General features: G+C 47.8%; 1 protein-coding gene and 1 long non-coding RNA gene across 2 annotated transcripts; both read right to left on the bottom strand.

Annotated features, from left to right (window-relative positions):
• Positions 1 to 368: 368 nt before the first annotated feature.
• LOC107277466 (uncharacterized) lies at positions 369 to 2,042 on the bottom strand. Its single transcript, XM_066303646.1, has 2 exons — positions 1,871 to 2,042; positions 369 to 1,725 (listed from the first exon to the last, which is right to left on the bottom strand). The coding sequence occupies exon 2, from the start codon at positions 1,604 to 1,606 to the stop codon at positions 536 to 538; it is 1,071 nt and encodes a 356-aa protein (XP_066159743.1). The 5' UTR covers positions 1,607 to 1,725; positions 1,871 to 2,042; the 3' UTR covers positions 369 to 535.
• Positions 2,043 to 4,211: 2,169 nt separating this feature from the next.
• On the bottom strand, positions 4,212 to 5,763 carry LOC136351454 (uncharacterized). Its single transcript, XR_010734573.1, has 3 exons — positions 5,702 to 5,763; positions 5,266 to 5,548; positions 4,212 to 4,626 (listed from the first exon to the last, which is right to left on the bottom strand). It is a non-coding gene; the product is annotated as an uncharacterized lncRNA (long non-coding RNA).
• Between the last annotated feature and the right edge of the window lie 7,164 nt (positions 5,764 to 12,927).

The following is a 12,927-nucleotide window of genomic DNA, read 5'->3' as shown; positions in this document are numbered from 1 at the left end:
CACGTGGGGTCCCACGCTGACTCAGCCACCACGTAGGACAAAGCCGGGGTCAAAACCACCGAAGGATCTAAAGTGAACGGTTTTTGTAAATGGCGGGATGTCCTATATCTGGTTTTGCGGTTGGGGGACGATTCTGTAACTCGATGACAAGTTGAGGGACCTTCGGTGTACTTTTTCCGACATAATATATATAGCTAAAATAAGTCTATTTTACGTCCCTACTCTTTGGACCGTGCCATATAATACATCTATTTATCTAACGATCAGAAAATTGACTGAAACGAAATAAATTTAGTGCCATATCTGATCACGAAACGATCACAAATAACAACAAAGACACAACTCAAAAGATCGGACACGTATTCGTATGATTAAAAGCCATTTTATTATATTATTGTGTCATTAAAGCAGACCTGCTATTGAACATGATAAAACATTTATCCTTCCTGATCTAGCTCAGTTAAGAGTAAAGTAGGGCCTCAAATCATTGCTTTGGTCAGTGATTTGAGGCCCTTGGAACTAAAGTGTCGCATGACTAAAGCACCCAATACATCATTTCGCTGTTGAGCTTGTACATCTCAGACCTGTGCTTCAGCATGCGGAGCCCTCCACCATTGGCACCACCAGCATCGTCGTCATCATCGCAGCGCTCCACCTCGACGGCGGTTAACACGGCGAACAGCTCCTCGCCGTCACGGTGATCCTCATCGGTATGGAAGAACCTGGCGATGCAGAACTTGCCGTGTCCAAGGTTCACGAGGTATGAGCTTTCAAGATTGAGGGCGTCGGGCGGTGTGAACTCCAGAGGAAGGCGGTGAAGCACCGGCAGCTTCGAGCCGCCATCGAGGTCCAGAGCGGAGAGGACAAAGTTCCTGCTCATGTCTCTATTGCTGCGTGAGAAGCCAAACCAAAGGCCGTGCTCATGGCAATACTCGGCGAGACCGGTAAATGGCAACGTCCAGCCGGTGGCCACTGTGCTCCACGCATGGCTCACCGTGTCAAAGCAGTAGATGCCACCGCCGTGCGTGGACATCCAGATCTCCGTGTCACCGACGACGGCGTAGGAGTGGACATGGAGATCGGACAGCGGCGGTGGCGGCGGGGGGAGAGCGCGGCATCGCCAATCCTCATTCAATCCATCCTCGTAGATGAGCCCATAGAAGCAGCCGTCGCCGTCGTCGTCGTCATCTTCGTGGCGCGGCATGTCGAGGATGTAGAGGTCGTCCCCGACGGTGACGGAGGTGGTAGGCAACCTCACCTGGTAGGGAAGGGCGGGCATGGTGCGGACGGCGTGCTCGCCGGGGTCGTAGAGGACGGTGCGGCAGGTCTGGTCGACGGCGACCACCGCGTTGCTGTGATTGCCTCCAAGGAGGAGGAACTCCATCTTCTGGTTCGCAAACAACTTGGAGAAGGGAGGGTAGAAGGTCATGGCTGGGCATGGCAGGCTAGCATACTCCACCGCGTCGGCGGCCGACGCCACGGATGGCACCGGGGTTGGACGTGGCAGGAAGAAGCGCTCCATGTCAATGTTGCGCAGCGTATAGTTGCTGCGGCGGCGGCCAAACTCCCCCAGCACCAGATAAACAAACCGACGGGTGCTCATCATAAATCGATCGATCGATCGGATTGAATTGCTGTGGATCTTCTTCTCCCCCACCACAAACAACTAGGCTGCTACTCTGAAGAATCAGAAGAGAGATCTAGATCGATGGGTGCCTCCCACCCCTTTGGGTTAGGGTTAGAGACAGATCACCGGAGAGAAAGTATTAGTAGTTTTGAACAGAAAACCTGGTATTTATTTATCTTCGTTTTGGACTAAAACTTCCTATCCCAAGCGAAGCCAAATGATCTTTCTCGTTGCAAATCTCACCTTAGCAGAGAGAGGGAGTGGGGGGAGCCGCCCAACCGCTACTCCGCGAGCGAATCGGAGAGTCGCCGGCGGCGGACAGACGACGGGACGGGGATGGCGGAGGAAGAGAGAGAGAGAGGTGGGGAGGGAGTTGGCTCCGGCAGCGGTCGTTCTGGTGGCGGCGCCCGGGGAGCACGCCGGGTGGGAAGGGAGGAAGAGGACGGCTTATAGTTGGCCATATGGGCCGCCTGGCACGGCATGGGCCAGACCCGGTCATGCCCGGGACAAGTTTTGTCGGGCTGGCATGGCCCAAACTACATGACAGGCCGGGCCGTGCCAGCCCACGTGCTCCACCTCCGTGCCGTACCGGGCTGGCCTGAAGGCATGGGCACCTTATCGTGATTTTTTTTTTGAAAAATCATATGCTTTAGGTCCTTCAACTTACAAAACCATCCGCTTTAGGTCCTTCGGTGGTTTTGACCCCGGTTTTATCCGACGTGGCGGCTGAGTCAGCGTGGGACCCATGTAAGCACTACATGTCAGTGTGAGCCGTGCCATGTCATCACCATCCTTCTCACCCTTCTCTCCCTTCCTCATCTCTCTCTCCCTTCTGTGCGGCAATGCGATGTTGCCGACGTAGACAACGCAGCGGCAGCGGGCACGGGGTAGTGGCACAACCATGCTCAGAGTGGCGCGAGACGGGGAGAGATGGAGTTTTGCCTCGTGGGCTTCATGGGCGGCAGGGGAGCTCGCGCGCCGCTCCTCCGCTTGCCGCCCCTCCACCGCCTCGTCGCCCGGTGCCGACGCCCTCCTCTCCCGCCTCGCACTGTCGCCCTCGCAGCGACTTCTCCACCCCGGCTCGCAGCGCCCGCCTCGCCGCCAGCAAGCTCGCCGTAACGCGTGTCTCCTCCTCCTGATCCGCCCCCATCCTGTGCCTACCGCCGCGGCCGCCATTCGCGATCGGCCGCCACCGTGGACGCCATTCGCAACCGGCCACCGCCGCCATCACCGCCTCGTGGGCCCCGTGGGTGGTGGGCGGCGGCCAGTAGGGGAGCCCGCGCGCCGCTCCTCCCTCGCTCCCGCGCATTACTCCGCCGCCGCCCCTCCCCCGCCGCTCTTCCACCCACCACCATCGCGTCGCCCGTTGCCGCCATCACCGCCGCCGCGCAGCCCGTCGCCGGCCGCCGACGCCCTCCTCCTCTCCCCCCTCGCACTGCCGCAGAGAAGGGAGATAGATAGATATATGAGGAAGGGAGAGAAGAGGGAGGAGGGTGATGACGTGGGTCATGCTGACATGTGGGGCCCACGTGGGTCCCACGCCTACTCAGCCGCCACTTAGGATAAAACCGGGGTCAAAACTGCCGAAGGACCTAAAGTGAACGGTTTTTGTAAATTGCGGGATGTCATATATTTGGTTTTGTAGTTGGGGGACGATTTTGTAACTTGATGACAAGTTGAGGGACCTTCGGTGTACTTTTTCCGACATAATATATATAGCTAAAATAAGTCTATTTTACGTCCCTACTCTTTGGACCATGCCATATAATACATCTATTTATCCTCCCTATAAAAATCAATATAGCAAACTTGGCCTTGAAAAGAATGTTAAGCAATCAATCTGCATGTTAACACTGAACTATCTTAGACTCATCAAGGTAGTTCACTTTTCAAGAACTCTCTTATCATCTGTTATTTACTTTTTTAATCTAACAATTGGTTTAGTGTAGGTAATCACCGTAACATGTAAAAGAAGCTACTAACTAACTAAATTCCACGTATAGCATGTAGCATCTCCAAACTAGCACCGTCGAAAATCCCAAATTGAAAGACAGGGACGCACCCTGAATACTTCAGGAGATTCAGTTACTGGCATCACTCTTCAGAGCTCAATCATACACATATTTCTACCTAGTTTACAATGAACAGTACCAGTAATGTATTGCAGGAATTAAGCACATTCTTGTGATCAATCCATACTAGACATAGCTAATTGTCACCTCAATCAATATTTTTGTCAGAAGTCAATTTGCAGGGTGAAATTAGAGTCTGTCCACTTCTTTTCCAAGATGTGAATTTACAGAGTTAGGACTTGGTAGGATTCCAAGGTGGAAATCCATCAGTCCTTCGCCCGGTTGTTCTTAAGTTTTGGAACTAATACTCAAGCAACTAACTGGATTCAGCACAGCAATACAGCATGCAGCATCTGCAAATTGGCACCGTCAGGATTCCCAAATAGATGGACAGGGACACGCCCTGAATGCTTCAGCCTTCAGGAGATTCAGTTACTGCCATCACTAATCAGAATTCAGAACACCATGCATATTCTAACACACATCAGAATTCAGAACACCATGCATCAGATTTCAGAACACTCGTCAAAGTTCACTTATCTTGAACAGTATATATTTCAGTAGTTAAGCACATTCTTGCCATCAATCCATACTAGGAATGAATACTAATTGTCACCATGACCAATATTTTCGTCAGAAAACCCTGTTCACAAAGTACGTAAACCGTGGTAATACACCCATTGAACACCCTGACAATTTGAGATTTTTCAGCCACTCTACAGCTGAGCAAACATGAAACTGTATTCCAGAATCGGCTGAACTAAAAATTTCACTCAATATGTCTCTAACCAACACACTAATCTTCTGTCGAGTTCCCTGAGCCTGTCAAAACTTCAGCACAAAAGGATTCACTAAATCAATCTTGGTTCGCCTTGATCCATTTGACAGCAATTTCACTGACATTTGGGAATATCAACTGATTATCCGCTGCAGCCATAGCAAAGGAATCACGCAGTTAGAAATCATTGACAGTATGATACACAAGCAGTACAACTCTTGCAAATAAAAACGGTGCAAGTAAATCTGCAAGTAAAATGTTACTCGAAACAAGTTGAACTTCACCACTGAACTACTGATATGATCATTTTCAGAGCAAGTTAAGCAGACAATAAACGCTTGAACTGGTTTTAGACCATGCATTTTAGTTGTGCCTAACAACAATAGTAGTCGTTAGCTAGAGGCACATAGTATTAACTACTACTGGTTCTGCTTGTCTGCTATATTCAGATAAGTCCTATTGCCAAGATACACAGAATTAGTGCATACGATTTTCTGGTAATTCCTAACATGAAAATTTGTCAGATAAGTTCAGACATAATTTCACTTCAAAATTTATCAGATAAGTTCAGACATAATTTCACTTCCTAACTCAACAAGCAGGAACAAGATTTTACACAGAACTGCATCTTCCACAAATTCAACAGACAGGCAGAAACGCAATGCTAGGAAATCTACAGTGCTGAACTACATAACACAAGATTTCTCGTCAACAACAGCAAAATTCAGAACCACATAGACATTGTTCAGAAAATTCAGCAACATTCATACTCGAACTGGGATGTTTACCTTCGCTGTTGGTCCTGAGGAGGACGATGTTCAGGGTCTCCCGGCTGCGACGCAGGTCGATGAGCAGAGGGGTGAACTGCCCATGGCGGCCGGCGCTGACGCACATCGTGAAGTCGTCGTAGCCCACAAGCTTCGCGATCTTCTCTTTCAGGAGCCTCACCGACCTCCCTCTGGTCTCAACCAAAGTCCAGATTTCTCCCTCGCCGATGTTGTCGAGGTCGTCTTCGCCCACGAACTCGATCACGCGCAGCAGCGGTGGGAAGCACGCCGCGACCAAGCCGGACTGCACAAAATCAACAACGGCAGCAGAAGGAATTCGATCAATTCACAGAGCAAAACGGTTAGTTCTTGCAACAACCAAGATTGATCTGCCACCCAAATCAACTCCAAGAGACGCAACAAACACACGAGAAGAGAACGGAGAGGAGGAGCTCACCTGAGCGGCGATCGGGAGCTCCTGTCAGGACCTGAAGTCTGAAATGGAAGAGCTCTGTATCTGAACTTTCTGAATTTTCTGAAGAATTGAAGATAACGTTTGGGAGAAAGGGGAAATATGAAGATCTGACGGCTGAGAAGGATACATGTTAAATCCAACGGTGGAGTCGCGTGTCCGAGTCACTGTAGTCGTCAGCGTTTGTCGTTTTGTTCTGTAACTTTCTTTACAGCTGTGTGTGTGCTGAGTTATCCAAGAGTGTAATCGATACTTAATCAGCCCGATGAGGAATGAAAGATATGACGAAAAACTCAATTATCTTTGTCTCATAGGAGTAGAATAGATCTAGTGTTAGGGTTCTTGCGGCGACCACCAACTTTTCCCAAATTTCTACTCCCGAGTGCTGAATCCGTCCATTTCTGCTCCCTAGGTCCTGACATAGGTATCAGAGCAGAATCTTTCCTTGGCTCTCAGTTCTTGTGCGGTGAAGGTTGGTGGCGATCTGCGGATTTGCTGCCGTAAAATCCCTGAGCTGTGGGGAACTGATCCGGTGGTGACGGCGTGCCTCGATCTGTGGTGAGGGTTGGCGTAGGCTGTAAAATCCCTGAGCCCGGCCTCGAGGTTGGCGGCAGTAGACAGGCTGCAGGGGAGAATAGGGGAGGGATTTAGATCCTGAACCTATCCTGTAGCCGGGAAGGACCGACGAGGAATGGTGACCAAGACCCGATCCCAAGAATCCATGGATGGTGTGGAGGAGTTGACTGAGATGAGAGTGGAGATAGCCACAATCAAGAAGGATCTTGGGGCGTTGAAGGGGCTGAAGAACGAAATGGCTGAAGTCAAGAAGCTGCTTAAGGTGATGTGTGCTAGCTTGGGTGAAGGAGATCCTGAAAAGAGGCCAGAAACGGGAGAAGCTTCAGAAAGGGTAAGTGGAGCTCCTCATGATGTGAATGCCACTACTGCTTTGGCTGATATAATTGATGGTTCTGGTCCAATGCTTACTGGTACTGCTCCTATCATGAGTCAAGGGGGAGGATTTTTCATTGAGCCAAATGTTACTCAGCCTAGAATGTCCAACTGCATGGCCTCGATGCCTTTTGTAGCTGGAAGTAATGGAACAGGGCAAGTCTTTCCACAACACATACCCCACAACACATACCCACCTATTCCACCACACAACCTCAGTTCAGTGTGTTTGGACAGCATTTTGGGGCAGGTCCTAGTGTTCCTAGGATGGATCAGATGAGAAATGTTCACCTGACGCAATGAGGTAATGCGGTGTATGCTGAAGCAATCATCAAAGGCCCTAGGCTAGAAATTTCATTGTTTGAAGGAGATGATGTGATTGGCTGGCTGAAGCAATGCGAAAAGTTCTATGAATTAACCGGAACACCTCATGAACAATGGGTAAATTTGGCTTTGGCTCATTTGAGTGGAAGAGCTGCTTGGTGGTTCAGAGGTGTGGGAATTCCGTGGCAACTAATCTCATGGCCCCAACTTGCAGCCATGATGTGTGACCGATTTTGTGAAGCTAGTGACCATGAGGCAGTGGAGCAATTACAGAATGTAAAGCAGGCTAACTTATCAGTAACACAATATATTGATAAGTTCGAGGAATGTGTTGATTTGGTCCGGAGGGAACACCCATACTTGCAAGAACAATACCTCAACAGTTGTTTCATTGGGGGATTAAGAGGGGATATCAAACATGATGTAAGTGGCCAAAAACCTCAGGGATTATTGCAATCTTACTGGTATGCTAAGAATTATGAGAGAGCAGCAAATGCTAAGAGAGCAATTTACAATTTCAACAGAAATAGAAACCAACAGCAGTTTGCTGGTAATCAGGGGAGACCAATGGGGCCAAGAAACCAGCTGAGAGGAGAGGTGGATAAGAAGGAAGAAAAGAAGTGTTGGTTCTGTAAAGAACCATGGTTTCCTCGACATCAGTGCAAAGTTAAACAAGCATTACATGCTTTGTTGGTGGAGGATGAGGAACAAGGGGAAGACAGTGAGGGCAATGCAGAGGAGGTTATTCAGGAGGAAGAACCACCTGTTGAGCAAGAGAAACCTGTCCAAGAGGGAGCCAAAGTGGAGCTAATGTGCATATCTCAGAATGCTTTGCAAGGGACAACTAGACCAGACACTTTTTTAGTGATGATCTTGATAAATGGAAGGAGAGCAGTGGGTCTAGTGGACAGTGGAAGTACAGGAACCTTTATGGACCAAGAGTTTGCTCTCAAGAGTAAGTGCCCTATACATCAGACTCTGGCCAAGAAGATAGTTGTTGCTGGAAGAGGAGAGTTACTGTCAGAAGACCAAGTGCCTGAAATCAAATACCAAATACAAGGAGAAGACTTTAGCAATGGTTTTAATTTAATTCCACTAAAGGGGTATGAGATAATTCTGGGGGCTGACTGGATATTTACTCACAGTCCAATCACTTTGGACCTGAAACAGCGGGAGTTGGTAATCACAAAGGAGAAACAGAAGATTATACTGCAAGACTTCACTAAACCTGGCAAAAGAGCCAGGGTAGGAGAAAAGAAGATGGGTAAGTTGATCAGAAAAGGGGCTGTGGGATGTGTAATCCAGATCCATACTATTTCTGTAGAAAAGGAAAATGAGAAGCATGTTATCCCTCCTGAAATCCAAGAAATTTTACTGAAATTTCCACAGGTTCTGAAAGAACCTCAGGGCCTACCTCCAAGGAGGAAGTGTGATCACACCATTAACTTGAAGACTGGGTCAGATCCACCCAACCTCAGACCTTACAGGGTTCCCCACTACCAGAAGGAATCCATGGAAAATATCATAGCAGAGTTAATACAATCCCAAGAGATCCAGATCAGTGATAGCCCCTATTCTTCACCAGCTGTCATGGTCAGGAAGAAGGATGGGTCGTGGAGACTTTGTGTTGATTATAGACAGCTGAATGGGCAAACTATCAAGAACAAATTCCCAATGCCGATCATAGAAGATTTACTGGATGAACTACATGGGTCCAGGGTGTTCTCCAAATTGGATCTGCGTTCGGGGTATCATCAAATCCGAATGCATCCAGATGATGTGCATAAAACAGCCTTCAGGACTCACTTGGGCCACTATGAGTATAATGTGATGCCGTTTGGATTGACCAATGCACCAGCCACCTTCCAAGCTTTGATGAATCAGGTGTTAGCCCCTTATCTCAGAAAATTCGTGCTTGTGTTTTTTGATGATATTCTCATATATAGCAAAAACAAGGAGGAGCACCTAGAACATATTAAACTAGTAATGCAGGCTCTGTTAGATAACCACTTGGTGATCAAACTGAAGAAGTGTGAATTCGGTTTGGATAGAATTGCATACTTGGGGCACATTATTTCCAGTGAAGGGGTAGCTACAGACCCCGAGAAGGTAGAAGGGATTCGGAGGAGGAAAATACCTAACAACATTACTGAATTGAGAGAGTTCTTGGGGATGGCTGGTTATTACAGGAGATTCATCAAGGGATATGGTGTGATATGCAGGCCCTTACATGATATGTTAAGGAAAGATGCATTCCAATGGGGCCCAGAACAAACAACAGCATTTGAAGAACTGAAGCTGAGATTGAGTACCAGCCCAGTGCTGACAATGCCAGATTTCTCACAACCATTTGTGATCGAGGCAGATGCCTGCAACACAGGAATAGGGGCTGTGCTAATGCAGACAGGGAAACCCATTGCATACCTTAGTAAAGCATTAGGGCCCAAGGCAGCAGCACAGTCAATTTATGAAAAGGAGGCTATGGCTATTTTAGAAGCACTTAAGAAATGGAGACACTACATTCTGGGGAACAAACTAGTAATCAAGACAGACCAGCAGAGTCTAAAGTATATGATGAACCAAAGATTGGTAGAGGGCATTCAACACAAATTATTATTGAAGATGATGGAGTATGATTACTCAATTGAATATAAGGCTGGGAAGGAGAATTTAGTGGCTGATGCCCTGTCCAGGGGGAAAATTTCAGAAGCAGTCCCTGCTGAATCATGTCAAGCTATAACAGTGGTGATTCCTGAGTGGGTGACAGACATCAAAAGGAGCTATGAAGGGGATGTATTGGCACATAAAATCATTAGCTTAATTGGGACTGATATGGATCCGGAGCAATTGTATAAAGAAGAATCTGGGTTGCTCAAATACAAGGGAAGAATATATGTGGGAAGTGTCAGTGACATCAGGCAGTAGTTGTTGAGGGCATATCATGAATCAGCCTTTGGAGGCCACTCTGGAATTAGAGCCACCTATCACAGAATCAAGAAACTATTTTATTGGCCAGGAATGAAGAGGGAGGTAGAAGTATACATTAGAGAATGCCCAACATGTCAGGTGACAAAAATTGAACATGTGCACATCCCTGGGCTACTCAGTCCACTTGAAGTACCGGATATGGCTTGGTCTCACATCACTATGGACTTCATTGAGGGGCTGCCTAAATCAAAGGGAAAGGATGTCATATTGGTTGTAGTTGACAGACTCACAAAGTATGCTCATTTCATTGCTCTGTCTCACCCCTATACTGTAGAACAAGTAGTGGAGGCATTTATGGATAACATACACAAATTACATGGGATGCCACTGGTCATAGTCACTGATAGAGATAGGATATTTACTAGTAACCTGTTTCAGGAGCTGTTCAAAGCCAGAAGGGTCAACCTGAGGTTCAGCACGGCCTATCACCCACAAACAGATGGGCAAAGTGAGAGGGTGAATCAGTGCTTGGAATCCTATCTCAGGAACATGACTTTCAAGGAACCTCAGAACTGGTACTCTTGGCTAGCACTGGCTGAATGGTGGTACAATACCACATATCACACAGCAATTCAGATGACCCCATTCAAGGCACTTTATGGGTACACTCCCCCACAGATCAATGAATTCTCCGTTCCCTGCAATGTTTCTGCTGAGGCAAGAGTTTCTTTGGAAGAGAAGGAGGCTATAATTCAAAACCTCAAGAGTAGTATGGATGCTGCTCAGAAGAGAATGAAGCACTATGCGGACAGGAACAGGACTGAGAGGGAATTGCAGGTGGGAGATATGGTATATCTCAAATTGCAACCATACAGGCAGAATGCCTTGGGTGTGAGAGGATCCTTGAAGCTAAGGTCCAAGTTCTATGGACCATTTCGGGTGGAACAAAAGATTGGTCAAGTGGCATACAAACTTCAGCTACCTGAAGGAGCTAATATCCACCCTGTGTTCCATGTGAGCCAATTGAAGAAGCATCTGGGGCGCCATGCTGTTCCAATGCCTAATTTACCACTGGTAGGACCCGACGGGCAGATAAAGGCAGAACCTGTAGCAATTCTGCAACGTCGAATGATTCCAAGGAGAGGAGAACCAGTGGTACAATGGCTGGTGTTGTGGCGCAATCTATCGCCAGCTGATGCTACATGGGAGGATGCTACATTCATCAGGGCTACATTCCCAAATTTTGAACCTTGAGGACAAGTTTCAACTTAAGAAGGGGGCAATGTCAGGACCTGAAGTCTGAAATGGAAGAGCTCTGTATCTGAACTTTCTGAATTTTCTGAAGAATTGAAGATAACGTTTGGGAGAAAGGGGAAATATGAAGATCTGACGGCTGAGAAGGATACATGTTAAATCCAACGGTGGAGTCGCGTGTCCGAGTCACTGTAGTCGTCAGCGTTTGTCGTTTTGTTCTGTAACTTTCTTTACAGCTGTGTGTGTGCTGAGTTATCCAAGAGTGTAATCGATACTTAATCAGCCCGATGAGGAATGAAAGATATGACGAAAAACTCAATTATCTTTGTCTCATAGGAGTAGAATAGATCTAGTGTTAGGGTTCTTGCGGCGACCACCAACTTTTCCCAAATTTCTACTCCCGAGTGCTGAATCCGTCCATTTCTGCTCCCTAGGTCCTGACAGCTCCGGCCTGGCTTGACTGAGGGGGACACGCACCACCTCCCACCGAAACAGGATGTTATAAAACCAGCCCTGGAATCACATCGGAAACCAAACCACGGAAGAAAACGCCATAGGAGATCCAAACATGATGACGACACCGAGGCACGATATTTGATAATGGAGTTCAGCTGAGGCCTACATCTCCGGGGCACTGATTACGGGCGCTCCTCCCCGATCCAGCATATATAGCGTATCAGAGTTACAACGACTCACGGCCGGTCGCCGCCGGCAGCCGCTCCCTCTCGCTATGCTAAGTCGCCATGCGGTTACAACAGGCACGCCCCTCTATTTATGAGAGAACCTAGGATAGAGTCCGACTCTTACTCTAATCTTATACCTAGTACAACTCAAAGTCCTAAACTGTAACCGACTTTGTACACATATTCGACACAAACTCTAACAAACTCCACCTTGGCGAATATGCCACGCCAACCTGAATATGTTACTTGCTCGAACCTCGTGTACTCGGACTTGAGTTGGTTCTTCCGCCGCTCACGCCGAGCCGCCCCGACAAGCCTCCACCAGGCTTACCGTAAACAAGAGACTCCCGCTATCTCTGTAATTTCTTCCTCTTGACTCCACCTGCAACAGTGCTCCACTTTCTCACCTATCACCACAGTCGTCTTGCCAAGCGAAATTTGAATTCCTTCCTAGCTGTCACATCATAGACTTCCCGAAGACCATGTTCACCTCCATCTTCCATTTTCAATTTGACTTGAACTAATCCATGGCTAGATAACTTGTGTCATCACCAAATAGATAAATCAAACTCACCAGACATGAAGAGAACCATTTATTCCTTGTTGTCTTATGAACCGAGCTAACGAATTCAACATCCACGCCTTCCCGCATCCATAGACTGAATATCCGATAATTTTGAGAAAATTCACCGTTGCCTTGAATCACCCGAAGAAATTATCACCATAGCGCTCGCTCTTCCTCTTCAGTGACGCAGATTTCATATATCCCCATCATGTAAACCCCACAGATCCTGGATATATCCTGTACTGCCAAACAGCCCGCTGACACCCTCAACGATTTTTACCCGCTGTTGCCCGGGATTTTCTTCACGCACCTTTGCCCCACTCCTGCACCACCGCAGCCTTGCCTTCGAATCATAACGCAGAAGCCCTGATGCACAGTTATTCTTGCTGTCAATTCCAGCCACCTAGCCTCCGTGCTGATCTCCACGTCCATCGCGACTCCGAGTTGATAAACAACTCCGCAACCGTGTCGACCTCCACCAGCTACACAAACTGCACATCCTCTGCAAT

The sequence above is a fragment of the Oryza sativa genome, chromosome 8, assembly GCF_034140825.1.
Source record: "Oryza sativa Japonica Group chromosome 8, ASM3414082v1".
In the NCBI taxonomy this organism is placed as follows: domain Eukaryota; kingdom Viridiplantae; phylum Streptophyta; class Magnoliopsida; order Poales; family Poaceae; genus Oryza; species Oryza sativa.
This window is presented reverse-complemented; position numbering and strand designations above follow the sequence as displayed.

Bases quoted from the DNA above. Each gene is read 5' to 3' on its own strand.
- LOC107277466 (XM_066303646.1), bottom strand. From the start codon at position 1,606: ATGATGAGCACCCGTCGGTTTGTTTATCTGGTGCTGGGGGAGTTTGGC.